This window comes from Cynara cardunculus (assembly GCF_001531365.2).
Source record: "Cynara cardunculus var. scolymus isolate 2C chromosome LG 9, CcrdV1, whole genome shotgun sequence".
NCBI classification, from domain to species: Eukaryota; Viridiplantae; Streptophyta; class Magnoliopsida; order Asterales; family Asteraceae; genus Cynara; species Cynara cardunculus.
The window spans coordinates 7547188-7568874 of record NC_037536.1 but is presented as its reverse complement, the minus strand read 5'-3'; the positions used below and the strand labels follow the sequence as shown (position 1 = coordinate 7568874).

The 21687-nt window shown below is 35.7% G+C and overlaps 2 protein-coding genes and 1 long non-coding RNA gene across 3 annotated transcripts in view; 1 reads left to right on the top strand and 2 right to left on the bottom strand.

The window, feature by feature from the left end:
• The first annotated feature begins 290 nt into the window (after positions 1 to 290).
• On the top strand, positions 291 to 1753 carry LOC112518632. Its single transcript, XM_025126400.1, has one exon. The coding sequence runs from the start codon at positions 449 to 451 to the stop codon at positions 1190 to 1192; it is 744 nt and encodes a 247-aa protein (XP_024982168.1). The 5' UTR covers positions 291 to 448; the 3' UTR covers positions 1193 to 1753.
• Positions 1754 to 2660: 907 nt separating this feature from the next.
• LOC112517726 (nodulation-signaling pathway 2 protein-like) lies at positions 2661 to 4127 on the bottom strand. Its single transcript, XM_025125107.1, has one exon. It carries the CDS (start codon positions 4125 to 4127, stop codon positions 2661 to 2663), a length of 1467 nt encoding a protein of 488 aa, XP_024980875.1.
• Positions 4128 to 11125: 6998 nt separating this feature from the next.
• Positions 11126 to 21687, bottom strand: part of LOC112518375 — an 11794-nt gene continuing 1232 nt past the window's right edge. The window contains exons 2-3 of the long non-coding RNA XR_003069799.1: positions 17043 to 17112; positions 11126 to 11524 (exon numbers count right to left, since the gene is read on the bottom strand). This is a non-coding gene — a long non-coding RNA (uncharacterized LOC112518375). The remainder of the gene's footprint in view (positions 11525 to 17042; positions 17113 to 21687) is intronic.

Below are 21687 nucleotides of genomic sequence, written 5' to 3'. Positions count from 1 at the left end.
GACCCTCCAAGCTCATTTCCCAACAAGCAAAGCAAAGCCCGGATTTTTCAGGGCTGGATCGGCCTTTTCAGACTGGGCTTTGAAGAAAAGTTGGTCTCATCGGGCTTTAAGGCTAGGTCTGGGGTTGACAGAAGCTTGTTCGGGCTTTTTGGGTGGGGCTTTCATAGGGAATTGAAAAAAGTTGGTCTGATCGGGCTTTAAGGCTGGGTGTGGGCCAGGTCGGGCTTTTTTGGGTGGGGTGGCTTTGAAAAGGGTTTAGGCTCCGGCTTTGGGGTCGGAGAAGGGTTCATTCAAGCTTTTTCAGACTGGGATTTATGGACTTTGGTTTGGTTTTCCGACCCAACAGATCCGTTGGTGCAGGGTACCTAGAAAAAGTGAAGAAATAAATTTAGTTAACTTTTCAACATCTGTGAGGTTCTAAAGTGAACCTTTTATTAGCCTGCACGAGATGCATAAAGCTACAGCTGTTATGGTAGTCATGTTATCCAACCACTTATATAAAACTTTCTTCTTCTTCCATTTACTAAAAGTTTCAGCCATGGCTTCAGAACTAAAAGTTCCCAGAAAACTGAACCTCGATGCACCGTTGTTGTCCACCAGACGAACCAACGGTGCAACTGGTCATGCAAACGCACGAGCTGCTTCCTGGGACTCGCGTAACAGGGTGCCGTTTTCATGGGAACTAAGTGCCGGTAAGCCAAAGGATGCCGCAAAAGTCCCTGATGATTTTCTGGTCCCACCTCCACGACCACCACCAGGCCGGAAACTTGCGGAAAACGAATACGATGGTGATGACGACTTCTCGGACGCCATGGACACGTTCTCGTTGTCGGCTGCCATCGACATGGTGGAGTCGGCGGAGATGGCGAAACGGAATGGTAGTTTGTTGGACGGTGTAAATTTGGAGCAGGGCGGGAATCAGTCTCCTAGTTTTATCATTCAACGGTTTCTTTCAGATGCCAAAGCTCTTGCGATATCGTCCGGTCTTCCGATTCCAAACAATCTTAGTAATCAACCGGAGAAATATAAGCCTCAAATGATCGACACTTCGCCTAAAGGGTGCGGGCTCGGGATCGATTCGTTATTCCCATGGCGTACGAAGCACAAACCACCCTGTGGTGTCAAAAGTCCTGTTAGAGTATCATCTGCAAGCGTTAAATCGCAATGGGGATTTAAACACAAGCAGAAATAGAAGTACAACTCTTCTTTGGTTCATACTTTTGGTGTAAACGGTTTTCGTATCATTTTCTTCTAAAACCGGAAACCTCATCTACTGGTGAGTAAATCGAAAAATGAAAGTCTCATCTTAGAGCTACTGGGGACTTTCCTTGTGTTATCTTCAGTCAGGGTCTATAGGGATTAGTCGAGGTGTGCACAAACAAACTAACCCAGACACCCACGAAATCGATAGATGGGAACTGTTTGTTTCCGACTCATAAGTATGTGATTCGAACTCCGAGTACTTTTACGGGATGTAATCTTGTGGATGATTGTATGTAAAGAGTTTTGTTCATTGGATGTCTCCAATATGAGGTATTTTGGTGTTTTAGATGCATATTTATTGGTCCCAAATGTATAAACATATCTACTATATTTAAGTAAGCTTTGAGGATAAGATATATATAGATATTTATTGTTGTAGACATAAGATATCAGATCTGATAAACTCAGTGGTCACAATTGTTATGGACGCCTGGAATTGAACCTTTGAAAAGATGAAATATTCCACAACATCTCCTTGTGCCTCAACCAATTTGCCCCAACCCTTGTGGTTTGTTTGCAAAATTGTTTCTGGGTCATCATTAACTACTAAAATATACATTTTTCAAACTAAAAGTTCTTAAATGTGTTTTTATCGAAGCATGTTATACAAAATAGGAATAAAATTCTTATCTTTAATGACATTTATCGTTTTTCTTTTACTTTGTTATTTGGTTGATCGTATTGACAGATCCTACATTCCAACTATTTCCCTATTTGAGCATCTTGAATTTGCGAATTTTCTTTAGACTTCTACTGATAAATTGGTTTTTGACCATTTCACAAAAGCCCACGATCAGCTCCATCATATCAAAAGTGATCAACAGTTCCAAGATGTTCTTACTGTTGTTATCAGAACAATTATCTTCATCGGAACCCAACCCTTTTTTCTAGGGTTAAGTACAAGCCTGCTAAGATGACATGGAAAGTGCTTCCACTTTTCCTACAACTGTTTTGCGCATATATATATATATATATATATATATATATATATATATATAAAAGTGAGTTATTATACAACCCTTTATATTTGTACATTCGATACAACTCAATCTCAACCGTACATTTAATTTGATGAATATGTGATTTAATAGAAGTTTTCATTGTTTCCTAATATAAAATATTGATCATAATTAGTGAACTATATTTATCTTTTAAAAATATTCAAATCATAATAAATAAACTATCATCATTTCCATAAATATCTCAATTTAATGGGTTTTATGATGAATCACACATATTTACATAATGTAATCATCATTCATTATGAATCAATCTATGTACTCCTTTAATTGATTTTTTACATATTTATAAACACTATCTAAAAACCTAGATGATGAATGATTTGATACAGAATGATGAATGGTTTAATACAGAATGATTAAGAATCTGTATTCTATTTACCTCCAAGCAGAAACTCTAACTAATGGAACACCTCTCCATTCCAACACCATTTCATTCTCATTATCACCTTCAACCCTAATTCCATATGGACTTTCTCCTTCCTTCACCATTTCCATGGCTTCATTCCAGCTTTCTTTACTCATTCTTTCTCCTTTAAAACCAAAACCCTTTTCGAAAACCGTCTCTTCTCTTCGTTCCTCCCACTTTTCGATCGACACATAAGGTGCAACGAAAAGGGTCTCCATAGCCATTCTTGCTTCATTCAAATAGCTAGGAAAACCCCATTCCATCGATTCGTATAACGCGTTATAATGTACCAAATAATTGTCAAAAAAGGAAGTATAATCTAAAGAATTTCTCATTCTTTCGCCTCCTTCTCCGTTGCCGATCGTTATGACACCTTCGTTTTTCGATAAAATCCCTTTGGCTAGTTTCAGAAACCCCATAATCTGAGATGTTTTTCTAGTTCTTCCCATATGTGGAAGACCAACCATACAATTAAAGGCTAGAAATTCTCTTCCATCCAATTCTTTCACCATTTCTTCCATACCCATCTCTTGAACCTTCAAATCTAGACCGAAAGTTCTTGCAAAGTTACACAGATGGATCTTTCTTCCTTCGAAACTCGAGTCATGATCTTCTAGTTTGATACTTGTGATGGTTAATGACTTTTTGGTTCGAGCCATGGCTTCGATCACAGGAGGCCATTGGGTTCCTTCACGCATATCAAAGTCAACTATGTGAACCGAGTTGATATTGATTGGAACCGAGTCAAGAATGGCCGAGTTTGCTGTGAAATGAGCGAACCGCCCATAGGGAAAGATCTCATAGAAGGCCCGGAATGCTGGATTGAAGTTTCTAGCGGATTCTAGTTTCAGATACGCGTTTTCTTGATCTTCTACTGGCTGGAACAAGTTGTGGGCTATGCGTTCGATGGGCGAACCATTCGGGTTGATTTTTTCGCGTATGCATTTCACGATCACGTCGGCAAGTTCTTTCTGCCCGATTCCCATGGCGTCTGCATAAGCCATGAGTAGATTCTGGATTCCTGTTCCCATGGAATCATCAGTTTCTAATACCGTTGATGATTCCGGAGCCTCACTAGATTTCTGGGAAAAGTCCGGACTCCAGAAATGGTGATTTCCAGAAGGCATTTGTTCAGGAATCTGTTCCATCTCTTGATCATCATCATCACCATCATCATCATCATCACACAACCATCTACAGACATCATCCAACCCCTCCATATGATTATAACCAGAAAATGGATAATCAGATAAAATAGGCAAGTTGACCGATGAAATCGATGAAGAGTTTTCAGGAGTGGTGGAAAGTGAAGAAGAAAAATCAAGATCTGAATCAAAATAAGAATGAAATGGGGAAGAAAACTCAAGATTTGGATGATATGGATCAAGATCTGAATGGATGTAAGAAGGTTGAAGGAGAAGCTCAGACAGCATCATGTTTTTGTTGATGATCTCAAAGGAATTGAAGGTGATGATTCAATTTGGGTGTTTCTTGATGTGTTTTATACATGATATTGGTTGAAAAATGTGGACAGAAAAGTTAAAAAAAAAAAAGGGGTTAAAAATATAGAATATGAAGCAATCAAGTTGAAAGTAGGGTCAGCTTGTACCTATCTACATTCATATTCTAATGTCAAAATCACAATCAAGAATCTTATTGGATCAAGACATCATGGTTTCTATAATAATATGGTGGAAAGGAGAATTCATGTTAATTGAATTTATCTATTTGTTTGTTTTGTGTCTGGTACACAGATTAGATAAGACATAATTGAATAAAAATTTGTTGTTTCATGTTTGAAATGACATTAAACTGGAATAAGACGAGATAGAGTAAGACTAAGGGGGTTCTTTTTAAACATTTACTTCTCTTATCATCGGTTAACTGAACACTTATTACCTCTTACTGGGTAAGAGACGCTTGCCCGATAAGAGCATCTCCAATGCAAAAAAAAAAAATTTGGAAGGGTGTTCTAGGCTATGGCTAGACTAATCCCGACAAATTATGATTGCAAGAAATCAACTTTGATAAACTCTTTGCCCACACATCCCCACAGCCACAACCACTGCACCACAAGCTTTGTGGTTCTCCAATGCAAAAATTTTATAAGCAATGAAATACATGTCTTAATTTATAAAAAAGTATTTTTTATATATTTCTTTATTGATCTGGATATCCAACCAGCTATGCGAGCCGGCTAATCTCAAGATGATCACTTGCTTTGCGGGTAATCCAAAATCACCACATTTGAACTTCTGTGACCATAAAGAGATTTTTATTCTTCTTTGGATTTAGAAAAAAATATAATATTTTTGTTTTTTTTAACTCTTTTAATACCATTGAAATAGATGTCTTAATTTATAAAGTCATGTGATTTGGACATGATTGGATATTAATTTGATGGTTGAATGATATTGTGGATGTTTTTTGGAGTCAAACATATTCTTCAAATGTTTTTATCCTTCAATAATTATTTGACTAATTTGGAGTAGATACATATGAAGAGTTTGGTTTCACGCAATATCTTTCCTTTCATACTTATATTGGTTTTCTTTCATTAAATAATATCTGATGTGACGTAAAAATGTTTTATTCGGCTTATACTGATTTGAATATTCTTAACATGTTTTATTCGGCTTATTATGATTTGAATATTCTTAATGATTAATCCGTTTCGAGACATGGTTGTATGTGTGAATGTAGCATGTATATGAACGCTTTCATGATGTTGGCTTTGCCGTTTATGTTGAGTAACTTCACTTAGTTTATGTGTATCGATTAAAATAACAGATGAAAAAAATATAACATATAAATGTCAAATTATAAAATTTTATTTTTCATATAATTTATTTAATTTCAAAATTGATTATATTTTAAATCTCTCTCTCTCTATATATATATATAAAGAACTAAGAGTATTGAGGTGACATCATAAGAATTGAGTATTGAGGTGTTGATGAATTGTGGTTGAGTTTGAGATATCCCACATTGGTGAGAGATTGAAAACTTGGAACTAGGAGGTGTGTATAAGGAAGAATGAGATTCATTGTGTCAACTCATGAGTCTTTAAGTCATAAGATTATCTTATTTGGATGATCTTATTTTTGCAAAACAGATCTTATATTGTGTTAGCTCATGAGGTGAGATGGCCCATGGTAGTGGCGATGAACGGTGTTGGTCGGTGGCCAACGATGGTTGTGGAGGTGGTGAAGGAGGTTGTAGTAGAAGAGAAGGTGGAGGTGGCCACCGGTGGTAGTGGCAATGGTGGTTGTGGAGGTGGTGATAGACAGTGGTAGTCGATGGTGGTTGTGGAGGTGGTGGAGGAGGGGGAGGTCGTCGACAGTGGCTACCGGTGGTGGCGGCGGCGACCGCAACTAGCGATTGTGACCACTAAAACAAATATCATGTTAAAGTTGTATATCAAACGAGAGTTAGTTAGTAATATTTTAGTTTTTATCTCATTCTTGTACCATCTTGTTCCACCAAATAAAAACCTTTTTTGTTCCACGCTATCCCACCTTGTCGCAGTTTTCTTGTCTTTGTCTCATGTCGCACCAAACGTGACACAATAAGTTTATGTACCAAACTCAGCCTGAGGGACAATTTCAAGATTATGCATAAATCCGAAACATAACCTAAAACAACAAATTATGGATAAACATGTGCAAATAGGGTAGATAAGTAATTACACATAACATATAGAGATGTATCTAGTTTTACAAAAAGGATATGTACTCACCACCAGGTTTTTAGTGGCAAACCTTGAATCATCACCAAAACCGACCTTAATGTGGTTCTTGAATGAAATTAAAGGTAGGTGGCGTAGTAAATAATAGTAAATGTAGATAGGGGTGCATAAAAAACCGTCAACCCACGAAACCCGCCCAACCCAACCTGCTAACAACCCAATTAAATCCAACCCGCCAAACCGCTTACCCACCTAACCGCTAATCCGCCAATTAGAAGGTTTAAATTGTGTTGAACCTAGCTCAACCCGCCCAACCCGTCAACCCGCCGCTAATATATAATTTTTATAAAGTTATATATATATATATATATATATATATATATATATACACACACATATATGTTTAATATATATATATATATATATTAATAATGTATAAATGTTATATAATTTTTATTGATATTATGTTTTGTTTCATTTTAGCTAAACGTATAGGTTATCAAAAGTAATTCACGATCAAAGAATGATAACACATAATCTAATTAATAAGAAAAATTATTGAATTTTTTTTGTAGCAACAACAAATTGATATGTTGTAGAATATGAATGATATTGATAAATAGTTGATGGACGAATCTATCAATCTAAATACCCCGTCATTTTATGTTGTAGTTCAGTGGAAAGAAAATGCATAGTTATAGCATTTCGCTACAACAATATTAGATCTTATAGGATGCCTAAAATGTCTAAGCGTCCTAATATGATACTTTATATGACGTGACAAAATAAAATGTCTTATCTAAAAGAGTTACAATATGTTTATAGAATGATTTTGGATATCTTAACAAATTATTTGACGTTTTTAAAATAAGGTGTCATATTAGTTATTTTATACGACACGACTTAAAAAAGTTTCATATGAACATAGGTGTCATATAAATAGATGAGTTTACGGGACACTTCTCAAAATGTTTCTATAAAATAACTAATACGACATTTTATTTAAAGATCATTCTAAAACACTTGTTGGAACGTCCAAAAACGTCCTATAAACTTATTGTAACCTTTTTAGATATGACATTTTATAGTATGGTCTATAAACTTAAGTTTTACGAAATAGTTCATTCGTCAAATTATGTAACTACTAACCTGTCAACCCAACCCAACCCAACCCGCAAGGTTTGGTTTGGGTTTGGTTATACTTTTGAATGAGTTGAGTTGGGTTAAGATTTTTTTTTAAAACCGTCATAATTAGGTTAAATTGTAAAAATATTGTAAACCGTCCAACCCAACCCACGGATACCCCTAAATGTAGAAGGTAAGGAGACATAAATGGGTGCCCTGCGGGTTCAACCGCCTTAGCCCCACGTTTGCTCACAAAAACCAGCACCATTTTCTAGGCTCAGGCTCAGGCTCCACTAACCACACAAAACCTTTAATTCATCTTCACACAAACTGCCCCTCACATCCACAAGTTTTACATGATGACCCCTCCCACTATAGTATCATAATCAATTTGGTACACATGGATTGATATATATATATATATATATATATATATATATATATATATATATATATATATATATATAGGAAAGGGTTCAAACGAGAACCCTTGTGATTTACGAAAACGCAAGAACAACTTAATAACCACATATTGTGATAAAAAATAAAATTAAAAGATTTTTAAAATTAAACTTAAAATTTAAAAAGATTCAAAAAAATTTAAAATTAAAAGGGTAATAATGGAAATGATATATTATCTAGAAAACGGTTAAATTTTTTTAAACTTATCATTAAACACAATCAAAATCTTTTAAACTTATCATTATCATATACAAAACGGTTACGATTACAAGCCTAACTTCAAATCGCAAAAACTACGGACGGCGACGGTGTTGATCGACGATGACCAACCAAGAACACGCAACCGTAGTCGACCAAGAATCCTAATCGAGAAGTCATTGCATGCAACAAACGGACAAATTCAAGGTATCTTTCAAAATTACTCGTTTTGAATAAGTTTTTAATCGATTAGTTGTGATACTTATGTAATATCAAGACACAATTTGGGAATGTCTATTATCACATCTATCACACCATTATCGCATCTATCACACCATTATCACAGCTCCTGTGATCACTGGTAAGTCGATGCCATCAACATTTTAGGTGTCAAAAGCAGTTGTTGTTTATCACATGGATATTTATCACATGTGATAAACATCCAAAATTCTCACTTACATAGATATCATAATTATAATCATTGATTTGGTGTTACAAGTTGAATGTGAAATTAACCATCTTGATTACAAAAATAGCTGTCATTTTTCACTTGCTGATTTACATTGTTTACTAGCATCAATCATATGTCTATTATCACATCTATCACACCATTATCACAGCTCCTGTGATCACTGGTAAGTCGATGCCATCAACATTTTGGGTGTCAAAAGCAGTTGTTGTTGCATCATTTACATAAATTTAATGGAAAACGAACCAAACAGTATCCACATACATATAAACATCCGGTTTATCACATGTGATAAAATATCAAACTTTTCAATTTAAAAAGTACAGTAAATCTATGAGCGAACGAATTTTTTTTTTTATGTTTATCAAATCTATGAGCGAACGAAAAAAATGGGTCCAACAGTAGAATAACATTAAACTCAAATTAACATATACCAAAAACAATAAATGGGCAGAAAATGTTTACATTGACAAGTCCTTCTACTTTTTATCACATGTGATAAAAACCCCAAAAAACCATTCATGAAAATTGATGACATATTTTAATGTTATCACATCGTACCTTCCTCATCGTTATCARAACTACTTTCAAAAAAGYTGTCTTCAAAAAAACAATCTTGAGAAAAGCCCACAGAATCGTCGTTCGAATAACTTGATCCTGAACAAACTTCCTTACCAACAACATTCAAGTCGTCCATTTTAGATAGACAAAAATATGGACACTACCGAAAWGAAGAAAAGATGTTAACCCATCGACTATGTGCAGATTATGATGAACGAGAAGGAGAATACGCATGAATGAAGGAGAAGAAGAAAACTAAAAAGACGTGGAAACGTGAAAGGATAAACATGATTAATTAAAATAAAACAAAAATTATAAAAATTACTTAATTACATTACTGTCCTTATTAAATTATTTATATATAATAAAAGTTAATTTATTAATTAAAAAAGTTTGAGGTTATTGGGTTGTCCTCGCGTTCTCGTAAATCACATGGATTCTCGTTTGAACCTCCACCTATATATATATATATATATTATATGTGTGTGTCTAAAGATACAATATATATGTATAGGGTTGGGTTCACGTGAGACCAACCTGTTTTCGTGAGACCCATGAGACCACATTTTTACACGTAAACTTCACAGCAAAAACACTGTGAAGGTTAGAAAAAAGTCGAACCTTCACAGCAAAAACACTGTGAAGGTTAAAAAAAGTCACCTTCACAGCATTTTGTTGTGAAGTTTCAAGTGTAAAAAGATGATCTCACGGATCTCACGAAAACAGGCTGGTCTCACATGATCCAAAGTCTATATGTATATGTATCATATATATAAGTTACATAGTTATAAGTTGTTTACATATATGTTATATATTTATATTATATACCTTCATGATTATAAATACAATGTAAACCAAACAAGACTTGCTAAAATATTTTCCTTACTAAAATTCCAGGTGTTACAACACATGTATATGCACATGTACATGTACATGTACATATGCATAAAAAACAAAAACTTGAATTACTTGTATGCACATATAGGGTTAGGTTTAGAGGAAAACCACAAAAAAATGAAAAACTGAGAAACACTCTTGTAACCGTTCATCTGGAAGGTATGCATATGCGCATACAAGTAAATTTAAGCAATTTGTCTGGTATGCACATGTTCCTAACATGGACATGTGCATAAAAACCAAGAAACGACTTCAATTACCGGTATGCACATGTCAATACCGTCCAGATGTATGGTTATGAGGGTTTTCCTCAGTTTTTCATTTTATTGAGGTTTTCCCTTGAACCTCCCCTCTCTCTCTCTCTCTCTCTCTCTCTATATATATATATATATATATATATATATTGAAAGGTTCATTTGAGAAGCAAACAAGTGATACTAGCCCTTCATCCTGTCAACATTTGCGGCTTTCACCGTGGAGCACTGGATAATACCTCGCATGGGTATGCCAAAGATAGAGAGGTAATTTCGTAACTTTTACAAATAAGTGGCAAATATGTTCATACATGTGATTCACATATGAACTATATGTTTACATGTGAACCCGTTAATTAGTTCACACGGAATTATTTAACCGATTCATGTTAAATAGTTCATATATAATCACACGGGTTCATTATATGAATCGATTAATTTGTTCATATGTGAATAACAAAGGGTTATATATGAAACAGTTAATTACTTCATACGTGAATCACACAGATTTATATGTGAATCGGTTAAAATAGTTAATATGTTAATTACACGAGTTCACATGTGAACATATAGTTCATATATGCATCACATAGGTTCATATATGAACCCGTTTGCCGTCTATTTATAGAAGTTATGAAACTACCCCTATATTTTTCCAAACCCGCAATTTTTGACCGGTCAAATATGCAAATATTGACCAGTCAAATCCGATCTTGACCGGGCTAGAATCACTTCTCTACTTCTCAAATATTTACCACTTCTCAAAATAACCTTTTGGCTATATGGTGGCACTAGCTTCTGCAGGGGAGGTGAACTGAGTGAGTGCAGGCCCTCGCACCTATTTTCAAGATTGTAGCTGCTAGAGAAGGAAGGAAAGTAGGGGGAAGACCACTCACTAGCCTTCGGCTTTAATTGTGTTGAGTAAAAAATTTACCCTGTCCATCAGAGTGCGTTCGCCGTTGGTGTTCTAGCAAACACCGGTGAGAATTCAATGATGCTTATAACCTCAGAAAAAAGAGTCTCATGTGGGTACCTGACACCCGAGGCTCCCTCTCAGGTTATGTTCATTCTCTTTCACCCCCTTTCTTGGTAGAGCTCCGCTCTTGCAGTTCCCTCCGGTCCGTTCACGGCGATCGAGTAAATAGCTCTACAAACGAATGGAGATCCAATCTCCTGGTCCTGTGAAAAAGAAAAAAAAAATTGTGTTAGTTGTTTACACACAGTAAGAAACTTTCAAGCCCTCATTCTTTAGCCGATTGGGTTTGTGTTCCACCTATTTTCAACAGGGACAGTTGACAACTGAATTCGATTTTTCCCATTATTTTCATATATATATATAGAGAGAGAGAGAGAATCGAGTTCATACGAGAATACCTATTTAACAAGAGAATGGTTGAATCACATGTAATTGTACACTAACATGATGTGTAAAATCACATGTCATTTGTATGTAATTTGGCCATTCACTTATTTTCTTAAATAGATACCATTCTCGTATCAACCTACCTATATATATATATATATATATATATGTTTTTAGAACATTGATCCAAATGATGTCCATGCCAAGAAAAGGGAGGATCTGGAATTTGTTATTGGCGTATTTGTTTAACTCTTCTACTCAAAGTTGTGGTTAAATCGGTGCCACCAAGACGATGACAATCATCCCAAATGATTGGTTTCCCAAGTCAACCATGATCACTTTTTGTGTTTGTCCTTTAATTTTTAGATGAGAGCAAACTGTATCTTATTCTTTTAAGCATAAAATATTTATATACTATAAATATCTACATATACATTTTTATTTTTTGTGAGGTTTGAACCGTTGGCCTTTCGAAAGGCTAAGCTCTACAGGTATCTCAGATATTGCTGACTCACTGAGCCAATGACCGTTTGGTAGGAAACTGTATGTTGGTGATGCCAATTTTGCACACTTGAAGATCGCGAACAACATAATTTGAAAATATAAGCAATTCAAAACAAGAAAAGTACTATAACCAAGTGTCGTTGGTAGTATCATATCATGTATGATAAGGTTTGCAAAAGACCATACTTCGCACAAGCACGTGGAGTTGTTAGCAGGTAAACCTGGTAATGCACAGTTGGAGGTCATGAAAGCCATATTGAGGTACTTGAAGGGAACTTTGGATAAGGGGCTCGTATTTGGCGACAACAAAGTGTAGTGCAGTTTGATCGTTTTTTCAGACTCTGGTTGTGCCAGTGACAGTGATCATGCAAAGTCGACCTTGGGGTGTGTTTTCAGTTTGTGGGATCACCAATTGACAAACAAGGTTGCAGTCCATCATGGCCTTGTCAACTACAGAAACGGAATTGGTCGTAGTGATAGAAGTGAAGAAAGAGGTTGTCTACTTAAAGGAGTTGTTGAGTGATGTTGGTTTCATCAAGGATATGATGGTAGTAGATTTTGATAACCAAAGCAAAATTCACCTTGCTCTAGGAACTTGGCTTTCAGCTCGAGGACATAACACGTACGCATCAAGAGTCTTGTCTTGTGGCGATACATGAGGAAAAGTTCATATCACTCGAGAAGATTCACACAAATGATAATGCATCGAATATGTTCACAAACCCCATTGGGTGCTAAGAAGTTCGAGCATTGCTAGAAGATCATCCTTCTCCCCATTGTTGTGTGTTTATGCATGTGAGGTGTATTGATGATCTTGAAAACAAGGTATGACATTTTGATTATTGACGGATGGGTTAGCGGGTGATCGCCACGTCTCATTGACACCCGAGACTTAGGTTGTCTGCCTTTTGGGAAGATTGGTACCTTATTCATACTGGTGTTTGCACTTGGTATCAAGGTTGAGTGTTGTTTTTAAAGTTATACCAAGCCAAACTTGGTAGCTCACGACTAAGGTTGTTAGATTTGGTTGTCGGGCTAGGTAGTCGAGACTTTAGGGAGCTACATTACTCTTTTGCAACCACCAACCTTCTAAAGCATGTGACCTAAGGTGGCGTCTGTGATTGCTGAACTTGAGCATTGGTATCGGCCAAGCTGCCAGCTCCTACGTATGACCCAATATTGGACGAGGCAAGCTAGCCTTGCAACTTTAAGTCGCAGACTCGTGTCACAAGGCCAGTAGCATAAGAGCATCTTCGATAAATTCTCCAAAATGGAGAAGTAAAAAGTCAAAATTTCTAAAAACAATTACCTTCATCTCCAACAGATTCTCTATTTTGGAGATTATATAATTAACTATATGATTAAATATTCAATACACCTCATAAAATATTATCTCTCTCCTAAAAAAAATTAATTTCAAGCAATCTCATTGGTAAAATAGATAAAAAATCATTTCTCTCTTTCTCTCTCGTGAGTAATAATTTTTGGAGAAATCTCCAAATTTGGAGAATTTCATCATTTCTCTCATACTTTCTCCATTTTGGAGAAGTTTTGGGGAATCTGTTGGAGGAAAAATCCCCAAAATGTCCATTTTGGAGGATCTGTTGGAGATGCTCTAACAAGTCGTATTCTAGGGCTTGTTCTTAATCTTCTTTGTTGTTGCTTCCCACATAGACGAATGTTGGTGCATTGTTGAGATTACCCTAGTGGATTCATTGTTGTATCATTGTTAACTGTAATTCTTCGTTGATTATTAATATACAAAACCCCATATCTACCTATGGACGTACACCATCACACATATAGTTTAACCACGTTAAATCATTGCGTTCGTTCTTGTTTCTGTTGCATTTACATTGTTTGGTTGCTATTGTTGTGCATTATCATTTGTATGGGACACTGAACACATTTGACATCAGATTTGTTTACTCGTTTGTCGTTTGGTAGTTTATAAACATATTTATTGTATTTGGGATTTGTGTGTATCGGCTTTAGAAACCCCCCAATAATTGTGATTCCTAACAAAGGCCTAACCTAAATGGTGGTCTTTAACCAACTTATCCGCAATGTTGCCTTGTCCGATTTTACGATCCTAAAATACACTATCAGAAAGAAAAGTGTTGACCAGCTTCTCTAAGAGTACTTAGGGGCTGTTTGGTTGGTTTTCCATTAAGTCCTATATAAATAAAGTTGTCTGTGTGGATTAATCTGTCTGTATAGATTGGGAGGATTTTTGTTTGGGAGGCTTTTCTTCATGCATGGAAGGAGCATGTTTTTAATCAGGAGAGGTAGGTTTGGAAAATAAAAACTTGGCTTTCTGCATAAAGCTCCCTCCTAGAAGCTTATGAATAAGCCACTTTCTATATTATTAAGCCACTATCAAAGAGTCATGTATAGCTATGAACCTCATTAAGCTGCTAACAAACATGCCCTTAGATGTTGATTACTAAATTGTAATCTATTAAAATAGAATTAATTATATATTTCTTTTACGAAATGATCATGCTAATATGAGCTATAAATAATTATCTCAATTGATCAAGAACGAATATATAATTGTTAAAATGTACAAATATTAGAAGAATGATAAGAATGTTATCACAACCATATCTAAAACAGATTGGGATAAATCAGCAGTAAGCCTAAAAACACATCAATCACCTTCATATTCATATTAAACAAGTAAGGCTATACCACAAAAGAGTTTGCAGGAAATCAAACTGTTCATATGGTTAATAATCGTAATCTTTCTCCTAATAGGTTAAACAATTATTCAAATAATATAAAAGATGCAGCCACAATATCATTCAAACCTTCAACTTAATATCCAACAAAATGATTAATTAAAAACGAAGGAAAGTAAAAACAAAAGATTCTTGACTGAAAATTCTAGTACTTAACAATATAAGTCAAGAGAGATTAGTTATCTGACCAACCATAAGCAGAATTCCAAGATCAGACCAAAACCAAATTGTCATTAGCCTAGGGTATTCGGGTTACTGGCAGATCCCAACCTCCCTGGCAATCCGAACCAACCCAAGCCACGTCAAGTCTGCTAGGGTTATCAAATAATCAGTAGGCTTGGACTAGCTAATGGCTAAGAAACTCTATTGGGCTCAGCTCGTCAAAAGGTCGAACCTTGGCCTGGTTCATATAGGATTGGCTTGTGTAGGCTTGGATGTGATGGAGATGATGCATCTGGGCTCTTAATAAGCTTGTATAAAATTGAACTTAGAACAGTTCAACAGAAATTACAATAAAACCTCTATTAAAAAGTTACAAACTAAGTCACTGGGGCATTAATGACTTTTCCAGGCTTACTTGGCAACCCAAAAATATTTGAAATGTTTTTCTCACCACTTCCATCCATACCCTCACTAATTCACATTTTAGAATGTGAATCAGTTAATAAAGTTAAATATATGTTACTAACCACTTATGTTATGTTATGGTATGGAGCAWGCAACCTTTTCTTGATGTTTCTACCTTTTGCTCTTGGGTGAAGGAATGGAAAGACGATAGACCAATAGATTCGGCATTGTTGTTTACTCTGATCCGGTTCAGGTGGTTTTCACATGTAATCTATTAAAATTGTAGTTAATTATACATTTCTTTTAGGATATAATCCTGCTAAATTTGCAGTAATAAAATCAGATTTTAAAACATAAACCAAACCGAGAACATTTAATATTTAAGAAAAGGTACAAATAGAAGAGTGATAAGGATATACGAATATCATATCTAAAAAAGATTAGCATTGATCAATTATAAGCCAAATAAAACGCAACGTATAACACCAATCACCCTCATGCAAACCCAAGGCCGTACCAGTTGTTCTTGAGGGGACTTGAACTGGTGACCTCTAGGGAGCAAATTCAAGGCCGTAGCAGTTGAGTTACCCAAAGGGTTAAAAGAAACTAGTTATTATACATATATAATGAAGATATTTCTGCACAAAGATAGATTCCTAATACAAATTATCAATTCCAACTATCTCGCAATGTGTGACAAATAAGGAGTGTTTTTTGAGAAGATCCAAGCTTGCTATAGTTATCAAATAGTCGGGAAGCATGAGCTAGTTTGTGGATAAGAGCGCTATTGGGCCCAGATCATCAAAAGCTCAAGCCTTGGCTCGGTTCATTTAGGGTTGGCTTGTATAGGCTCGGATCTGATGGAGATGATCCATCTAGGCTCTTATAAGCTTGCATAGAATTAAAATTAGAAGAGTTCAATAGAAATTGTAATAAAAACTCTTTAAAAGATCACAACCAAAAGTCACTAGACACATGAAATGAATGATGTTTTCCAACATATTTATTTGATACATTTTCCTCATCACTTCCCTCCATGTAAATATTTACTGGTTGATATCTCCGAATGTGCATCATAACCCATTAACAATAGTAATTATTTATATATATTTCTTTTAGGATATAATCCTGCAAAAAAGATCTGTAAAATAATTATATATTTGAAAACATAAACAAATTGGGAACCATGTATTACATTTAGGAAAAGGTACAAAAACTAGAAGAATGATAAGCCAAATAAAGTATACCATGCCACACCAATCACCTTCATACATATAATAAGCATGTAAGGCTAAGGTTATGCAAAGAAAGAGATTGCAAGAAACCAAACTGTCCACATGATTAACACATGTAATCTTTCTCGTAACAGATCAACTGATTATCCGCACAAAAAAGGACATATTTGAACGATATGTGGGTCCCGCACACAATAAGCAGCCACAATATCATTCAACTTTCAAGTTAATACCCAATCCCAGCATTGACTGGAAAACAAGAAAAAGAATATATAGGTGTATACCTGTAGAGATGAAAGCATGCCTGAAGGGGTATTCTGCATTTTTAATTCGATGAAAAACGTTCCATGACTCCTGCCATCATACAAAAAGTAATTAACCAAACAAAAAACTCATCCTTGAAATAGACATGAATGACTCATCAAATAAGATTCTTGATCGAGAATTTAACAGTATAATATAAAAGTGATAAAGAAAAGCTGACCAACAATAAGGAAAATTCCAAACCATGAGAAAAGACCAAAAATGACTTCTTTTAAGTAGTTAACTAACATCAAATTCTAATTCTTTAAGCCTCTATACTACCTATTATCATGGCACACTAAAGGACTCCAAACAAGAAAGAGGGATGATTCATAAAATAAAGAATCATCAAATCAAGATATTATATTTTAAGGGAGAAAATTGAGAACGAGATAAAATGCCTGAAGCTATCATATACGACAAGCATATATCCAATATTTATCCAAATCTTGATTACGTAAAATACATTAAACTTTATTAAAAAAATATCATGTCACAACCATCACCAATCACATCCATAATAAACTAATTTGATTACAACAAGAAAGAGTTTGTACGAAACCAAAGACTGCTCATGATGTTAACATTTTCTAATGGGGCAAAGATCACAAAATGAAGATTACAAAAGACAATCGAGATTATTGGGGACCCCACAGACAACAAGCAGCCACAATATCATTCAACCAACAAATTAAAAACCAATTACCACAATGACATGATAATAAAATGATTAGATAGACCTTTATCCAAAATAAAAAGATTAAACGAATATATTCATCTAGAAATAGCTGTGCCCTTTTATTGGATGAGAGCATTCCCATGACTTCTAGCGTCATGCAGAGATCGAGTTTGAATATAGGAAAATCAAAATAAAAACCTTGAAATAGCATATTCCCTCCTTTTCATAAAAGTTGCAAGTTTGACTAGGCATGCAGTTTAAGTAAAAGCTGTTAGACCCTTTCTCAGAGGTGAATTTTCATGTATGGAGTGATGTGCAACTTCTAATTTACTATATCAAGTCATAATAAAGCATTCATTTTGGATTTTAGAATTGATTATTTTGAGAAGAGATTGTCCAAATTAGTAGCATGTATATGATTTCCTTCAACAGTAACGAAATAAGGAGAATGGCAGGAATCAAAATCAGTATCATCAAATGATTCTGCAAAAGACGAGCAAAAGAGCTATTCTAGAAAAAAGTATCGCCAAAACAAAAAATTTGCAATTAATATACACATACTAAAGTTGAAACTTATTGTGAGTAGTTTTCTAGCAAAATGATTGATTGAGATTTTAACAGTTTAATATAAGACTGATGGATACAGCTGGCCAACCTTAAGAAAACTCCAAGCAATAAAGGAAGACAAAAAATGAGGTCTTTTGAGTAGTTAACTTGATTCAAATTATAATTCTTATATACAGTTTAACTTTTCTGTTGATTTCTAGCAACCAAGATGATATATAAACATATCAAAGGAACACCCCAGCAGTCATCAAAACTCAAAGCCACAGAGTTCTCTCTACTTGGCTTCAAAATCATCATCAAGAAAATAGAAGGATGATGCAGTCTGAGCTTCTACTTCAGACTTCTTGGCCAACTCAATCTTATTTTCATTCAAATATTGATCATTATGGTCCAAATTTGGGTTTTTATGAGAGTGAACACCATGAATTTCATTCTCCAATAAACAGCACCCCTGAAAACTCATTGATTTCATTAGATTCGTATGTTCCCATCTTATCTGATGGATGTGTGGAATATCCATTGTTGGGTTACGATCAGATGCAAAACCCTTCACTGGTTGACGATGATTCACAGAACATCAAAGCACTTGATGATGTATGCCGATGGTTGTGTGATGACGATCAAGGGATAGAAGAGATTCAATCAGAAAGATCTATTGAAGGTGATGACCTATGGAGCCCAGACCTCTCCATGAAATCAGGTGACATGGAACTCGAATCTGAAACAGGACTCCCAAATCTACTCAAGGCTTATGCAGATGCCATGGCTATGGAACAGAGAGAACTTGCCAAAGTGATTGTGAGATGCATAAGTGAAAAAGTAAATCCCATCGGTCCAGCCCTTGACCGCATAGCCTTCAATTTGTTCCAGTGTGCAGAAAATCAAGCAGAAGAGTATCTTAAACAAGAATCGATGAGAAACTTCAAGACAGCATTCAGAGCCTTCTATGATATCTTTCCTTACGGGAGGTTTGCCCATTTCACAGCGAATTCAGCCATCCTCGAAGCTGTTCCATCCCATGTAGAATCAGTTCACATAGTTGACTTTGACATGGGTGAAGGAACTCAATGGCCTCTGGTGATAGAAGCTATATCACAACAGCGAAAATTATTGACCATTACAAGTGTCAAACTAGAAGAGCATGACTCAGGATTTGAAGAGACGAAGTGGCAGCTCTCCAACTATGCAAGATCTGTGGGTCTCAACTTGAAGGTCGAAAAGGTGGAATTGACACAATTGGTGAAGGTGATGGAACGGCCAAATTTAAGCAGGGAATTTTTGGCCTTCAATTGTATGATTGGCCTTCCACATATGGGAAGGACAAGGAGAAAAACTCAGGCTTTGGACTTCCTAAAGATAGCTAAAGGGCTATTAGCAAAAACCGAAGGCATTATAACCTTTGGCAATGGAGAAGATGGTGAAAGAACGGAAAATTGCTCAAGCTACACTTCATTCTTTGATGGGAATTTGGCACACTACATAGCATTATATGAATCATTGGAATGGGGTTTTCCAAGTTACCTCACTGAAGCGAGGATAGCTATGGAGACCCTTTTTGTTGCACCTTCCATATCGTCTTTGTTTTGGTTCCAAAAGTGGGAGGAAGGAAGGGAAGAAGTTGTTTCCGTAAAGGATCTTGGGCTAAAAGGGCGATCTATGAGCAGAGAAAGCTCAAATGAAGCCAGGGAGCTAGTGAAGGACGAAGAAAGTCCGTACGGAATCAGAATTGAAGGAGACAATGGGAATGAAATGGTCTTAGAGTGGAGAGGAACTCCACTAGTTAAAGTTTCTACTTGGGTGTAAATGATAGATGCAGAATTTTGGTTGTTAGCATATTTATAGATCTGTACAACAACTAGTTATATACATGAGAATATATGTTCCACATAAAGATTGATTCCTAATACAAATTAAATTTTTTCCATCCATGTGATCTCAAAAGGGGGTGTATTTGAGCCCAAGTCCCAACCATGCATGTCATCCAAAAACTGTTGTAATCGGGTTCAGCTGATGGTTTCCCGAGCTTGGAAAATTTAGGCTTGAACTCCTCAAATGCTCGAATCCTGGCAAGGCGCATATACAAAGCTCACACAAATCAAAAGTAGACCTTCATATAATATATATATATATATAGAGAGAGAGAGAGAGAGGGAGGTTCAGAGGAAAACCCCGAATAAATGAAAAACTGAGGAACACTGTTGGAAAGAACTATATGAAGGTGACAGCTCATATAAAAATATCTGGTATTATCACCTCTGTGCAGACATCTTCCATTGTTAGGCAATTCTGGCAAGAGGATGTACCTGCTGAAAGAACATTTTCTGGCTGGATGATAAGAGAGCTTGATCATTCACATTAGATCATTAGCTTGGATATGAAAGGGGAGAAGGAACCATGGGCCGCTTGCTCTTTAAGTAATTAAAGTTGTTTCTTCGTTTTTATGCACGTGTGCATACCGGAGAAATTGCTTACAAATTACTTGTATGCACATGTGCATATACTCCTAGAAAAATACAAAGCTAAAACAAATGGGTTATAAAATGTAAAGTACACCAAGTGGATTATATAATCACATTACACTCATCAAGTTGTCGGGCCTTATCCCGAATTTAAAGGTAGAAGAGATGATTTTGTGAAGGGAAGGAAGGCAACAACATTGCAAAGAAATTCTGGCCTTCTATAGTATGGTTGGCCTTCTGCATATAGTTGGTCAAACTTGACTAACATTTGGTTAAACACTAGTGTTTGTTTAGATTGGGTCAAATCTTGGTTAAACTAGGTCAGTTTGACAATTAAACTTTATGCCAAATGGTTAAACCATACCTGCTGTTCACTTGGTCAGTTTTCCATCAAAAACATACTTCAAAACATTATATTGCCCATATATTTTAGCTATCCTAAACCTGCTAAATTTAGATGTTACCTAAAACATTGAATTCTAGGGTGCGTTTGGTGCGCAGACAGGACATGACGGGACAGGACGGGACGGGACAGGACAGGACAGCTGTTCAGCGTTTGGTAAGACAGGACTGGACTGGTTAAAATGACCGATTTACCCCTAACGTTATTTTGCTTCTATTCAAGAGAGTCCATGAATCCAACAAAAACTTCATAACTTGACCTAATTCGAAACACAAAAGCACAAAATAACAAACATTCTATATTTTTATCCAATTCATATGCTAATGATCAAGAGATGCGAATCGGAAACTAAGGCAACGTCTCAAAAACGAAGAACACAGGCAARCATCACTACGAAGTAGAAAAYAGCAACATCGAAATCGAAAAGATGTTAATCCAAATAACTCATAGAACATCATATATATCGATTAAAACGAAGAACACAATCGAAATCGAAGAACCCATTGCCCTTGCTGTTT